Source organism: Bactrocera neohumeralis, chromosome 6, assembly GCF_024586455.1.
Source record: "Bactrocera neohumeralis isolate Rockhampton chromosome 6, APGP_CSIRO_Bneo_wtdbg2-racon-allhic-juicebox.fasta_v2, whole genome shotgun sequence".
Taxonomy (NCBI): domain Eukaryota; kingdom Metazoa; phylum Arthropoda; class Insecta; order Diptera; family Tephritidae; genus Bactrocera; species Bactrocera neohumeralis.
Window position 1 is genome coordinate 21,699,852 of NC_065923.1, and position 4,637 is coordinate 21,704,488.

The window sequence follows — 4,637 nt, forward strand, 5'->3', positions numbered from 1 at the left end:
CTGAAAGTGAATTCAATAGACGTGCCTGCACACAAAATTAATTTACGACTTTCGAATTACGGTAAATGTGTGTTCTCAAAATTTTTAAAATAATAAGTTCTTTTAATAAAAATCTCAACTTTTCAATCATTTAGCAAAAATTTTAAAAAGTTTGTGAAACAAGCATATTTATTAAGAAACACGAAAGGCGTAGTATTATTTGCTTGAAGGCGAAAATTGTCGAGTGCGTTTGAAGATCATTATGTAATTCATGAAAATGAAGCCTTTAATATTCAAAAATACACACATTAATGGATTATGGATTAATTAACCTTAGTATTTCACTATTATAGAATTATTTGGTTATTATGCAGTTAGAAGACCGAAAAAAGCGATTTTTCCACAATTTTTTATGAGAAACTTTTAAATTTATTAATCCAAAAATTTGTACACATATTATGGTATCTTTTAACTGTATTTTAAGATATAGAACTAGTAGAAATATTTATTTGGAAAAGAACTACAGCTGATCTCCTAGAGCTCCTCTCAAAAAAGACGTTTTGCGGTGATCACTATATCTCTAAACTGGATGTCGGAAATTAAAAAACCAAACAGATTTGTATAAACTTATAACAGATCTTGAAAGGAAAAATAAAGTTTTTTTTTTTGACAAAATGGAGGTTACTCAAAAAAATCGATTTTTGTCCAAAATTTCGGCCTTAAATTGTTTATAAAAAAATATTTATCGGTGAGAATATATTTTTTTATGGGTGAGAAAAAATCTTCGATTAATTACTAAAAAATATATATTTAAGAATCTCGTGTCAAAAATTTGAAACTTATCGGCTTAGCCGTTTTTGAGTAATGTTGGCTACCGACTTTGAAAACACCTTCTTGAGAAAAACGTGTTTAAAGTTTGGCCTTGTACTTCCAAGACCTCTAAAACGCCTATTCAAATTTGCGTGTAACTTCGAAAATATTAGCCGCAACGATATGAAATTTTTTATGTGTATTCTTAAATATATGTACATTAAGATAAAAAACCACGATTTTCAAATATATTGTACACTTTAGTGGATAAGCATATGGTTAACTGTTATTCCGTTATTATAGAATTAAATCACATCAAATCGCACTAAAATCATTGCTGTATTAATCAAAAAATATAGAAAATTTGACACGAAACTCGATTAGACTGCACTAAATGTAAGCGATTTTTTGTTAAAGGCTATGTGATCTCAGTCAGAAGTTCCCAGACCATGTATTATGACGTAACAGTTCTGTACATAACACACCATTTGAATAAAACCGAGAAAGAGCTGTGTTCAAATGCTAAATGATGTCATCCCATTTCAATTACGCATTCAAAGAACAATAAATACTATTTAAATGCCAATTTTCGAAAGCATTAATTAATATTATAAATTATAAATTTATATTTTTGTAGTTAATTGCTCACAATGATTCTGGAAAATAAGGAAGAACTATACAAACGCAACTACAACTCCATCAAAGTCTTGTTTCGGGTATCTTACACGTTGGGTGTAAATTTAACCGCGCCTGATAAATTCAAGGATTCGTTAAAAATGTAAGAACAGTCATTATAAAGAAGTAAAGAAGTGTTAAGTTCGAGTGTAACCCGAAACTAAACTTCATATTAAGCAAGAAATAACGTTAACTTCGGTTGTACCGAAGAATAATGCTAAAGCGGGTTGATTTACAGGGAGTCAAAAAAACGGAAAAATCGCGTATGCGGAAATGTTCTACGTTTCATTCTGACCAACTTTGCCTAAGAGAGTAGTCCGATTTCGAGCCAGCGATTTTTAAGGCAAGCACTATAATGGTCGGATCTAAACAATTTGTTCGGAGATTGGACCATTGTCGTACCCGTACCTTTTGGTGAATATACTACCTACATTTCTTCAAATAAAGTAGTTTTCCACCCAAGCGCTTGATTCCGATCGTTTAGTTTATATGGGAGCTAGTACATGCTATAGTAGTCCGATATTGACCGTTACGACAAATGAGCTGCTTCTTTGATACTGAGGTGCAATGTATACAGGCTCGGGTAATTCATCGACCGATTCCACCCATTTCGCTACCAAACTAAATACATACATATATGAATCTTAATCCGATTTCATCCATTTTCTCATACAAACAGATTCGGTTTATATCTTTTCAGGGTGCGAGACCACGCCTATTTTTTTAAAAACTTTTAAATAAAAATACCCACTTTACCCATCCTTACTAGCACCAAATAGCAGTTTTCTGCCTTACTTAACTATATATACAAGTACACCTTTTCGGCTACCGGTATTTTGTCGGGGTGGCAATGATCCAATTCATATCTCATCCTGATCATTTCGAACAGGAATCTTCTCGTATGTCGGTTATTTTTGGCGTTACAAACAACAGTTTGGTGAACAACATTAGAACAGTTGAGAACAACATGTTTTGGGAGTATAAAATCACCAATAAATTAACTAAAACTCTCGCTGATCACTGACATATATATATTTCCTTTTATTTTTCGCAAGTATCCAAATTATTTTGATAGCAAGCAGCCTTCTCTCGCTCCTTGCCCACTGGTGGTATCTCAAGCGACATATTGACAGCATACCACTTATAGCTGAGGTTTGTGATATTATAAAACATATGTATATTTATTATATTCTAAATTTTTTATTAAACTCGCAGACCGTTTTCACTGCTTTGCAAATTGGCATGGCCGCCATTAAAATGATATATTTCTTCTTCACTCATCGTACCTTCTACCGTCTGCTGGATCAGACTTTAACACATGAAATAATACGCAAAATAGAAATACTTACTGGTTAGTTACCCATTAAAGTTATCTTGAGCCAACATAACAAAAATCTCTTTCCAGATTTTCCAATAGATCGGCAGTTGAGGCAAGAAATCGATGACATAATGACTCGAGTTTGGCGCAACACTCGACGTCTATTTTTATTTTATTTTTGTTGTTGTGTTGGTATTATTGCCAATTACTTTTTTACCGCCTTCTTCGTGAATCTCTACCATCAGCTGAAGCAAACACCCGATTATGAGTTCTTTCTGCGTAAGTATTGTAAACTTATGATTGACTTAATTCATTTATCGTAGGACTCAAATGCTATAATCCTTAAATCAAACTCTTTTATGTCCTTCATAGTACTTGATATTTGAATACTTTATAGATATTTATTTTCTCTATAAATCAGCTGTTCCGGCACTCTACCCATTTTGGGAAAAGAAGGGCATGGCATTTCCCTACTATCCTATACAAATGTATATGACCGGTGCTGCGCTCTATGTTTCAGGCCTAGGTGAGTATATAAAGACACAAGTAGTACTTCCGAAGGGTAAAATAATAAAACATAGTAAGGAGTGTGAAGAAAATGGTGGTGAGTCGAATATTCTATATTAATGAGAAGACTAGACGATATCACAAGAACAGCATTAGACAGAAATCCGCAAGGGAGCCGCAGGGAGACCAACCAATACGTGCAGGCGACAGGTTGAAGCTGAGTGAGGTTGTTCTTAGAGCCAAAAAAAAATTTCTAGCGTGATATAAATTGAATTATAATATATATTTAAAATTCAAAGACATAAAAATTAACAAAAATTAAAAAAATTAACATTAAAATTATACCTATCACAGGTGCGGTGAGCTTCGAAGGCGTCTTTATGGTGCTATGTCAGCATGCAGTTGCTTTAGTGAAGGTCCACAATTTGTTGGTGCAACACGCCACTTCGCCACAGATACCGGCTGAGAGGCGGCTAGAGTACCTGCGATATCTCATAATTACATATCGGCGCGTAAGCAAGTAATACACATTTATTTATATTAAAAACTATAAGCACTTTTAAGAGAAAAATTCATTTTCCGCCCCGCAGGTATTTGCAAGAAATCAAAACAATTTTCAGGCACATCAGTTTGGTACAGTTCTTGCTTAGCTTGATTGTAATGGGCTTTGTGTTATTCGAGATTAGTTATGGGTTGGTACGTACAATAAACTCTATACGCTCGTATATATATTTAAATCCTTTTACATACATATATCAGTTCCGGAGTATATTAATTTTCAAACACAAATCTCTTTAAATTTTTAAGGAAGCCAGCATAGTTATCCTCATACGTATGATCATGTATATATCGGCTTCAATATCTCAAATCACTATATACTGCTATCATGGTCAGGCACTAACTAGCGCGGTAATAGATTATAATTAAAAATATCTATTTTTTCTACTATAAAACTAACAATTTTTTTGTTTAATAAGTGCGAAGAAATCCCACTGGCTTATTACAATTGCGATTGGTATGGCGAGAACAAATCCTTCAAAAACCTCATACTAATGATGATTATGCGAACAAATAAAGAGTTTAATATGGAAGTATCATGGTTTACTCTAATGAACTTGACCACCTTGATTTCTGTAAATGAATTACGACTCTATAAATAATATCAAAATTTATTTGCTTAAAGAATTTTTATTTTTACAGTTGCTAAGAGCGAGTGGATCCTACTTTTTACTATTGCAAAATCTTCAAGAAGATTAATATTATTACATTATACATTATACATTATAAATAAAATTGTATTGAATATTTCAATAAAGAAATTAGGAAATGAACTAGAAAACACAAGAGG

At 32.7% G+C, this 4,637-nt stretch overlaps 1 protein-coding gene across 3 annotated transcripts; it reads left to right on the plus strand.

The window, feature by feature from the left end:
* On the plus strand, nt 1-4,637 carry LOC126762415 (odorant receptor 63a-like). 3 transcript variants are annotated; one of them, XM_050479133.1, is made up of 12 exons: nt 10-67; nt 1,427-1,567; nt 1,703-2,442; nt 2,520-2,616; nt 2,680-2,815; nt 2,870-3,061; nt 3,204-3,308; nt 3,644-3,809; nt 3,880-3,985; nt 4,097-4,198; nt 4,267-4,422; nt 4,490-4,637. In XM_050479133.1, exons 3-12 carry the CDS (start codon nt 2,315-2,317, stop codon nt 4,544-4,546), a joined length of 1,245 nt encoding a protein of 414 aa, XP_050335090.1. In that variant the 5' UTR covers nt 10-67; nt 1,427-1,567; nt 1,703-2,314; the 3' UTR covers nt 4,547-4,637. The 3 variants fall into 3 exon arrangements, with proteins under 3 accessions (XP_050335088.1, XP_050335090.1, XP_050335089.1); XM_050479131.1 differs by lacking the exon at nt 1,703-2,442 and having other exon boundaries at nt 1-61; XM_050479132.1 differs by lacking the exons at nt 10-67; nt 1,427-1,567 and having other exon boundaries at nt 1,587-2,442.

What these genes read in the sequence shown, in the direction of transcription:
- LOC126762415 (XM_050479131.1), top strand. Translation starts at nt 1,440, where the DNA reads ATGATTCTGGAAAATAAGGAAGAACTATACAAACGCAACTACAACTCC. An exon ending in TTCAAGGATTCGTTAAAAAT is followed by an intron (nt 1,568 to 2,519) that starts GTAAGAACAGTC and finishes ATTTTTCGCAAG; the next exon opens with TATCCAAATTATTTTGATAG. An exon ending in ACTTGACCACCTTGATTTCT is followed by an intron (nt 4,423 to 4,489) that starts GTAAATGAATTA and finishes TTATTTTTACAG; the next exon opens with TTGCTAAGAGCGAGTGGATC.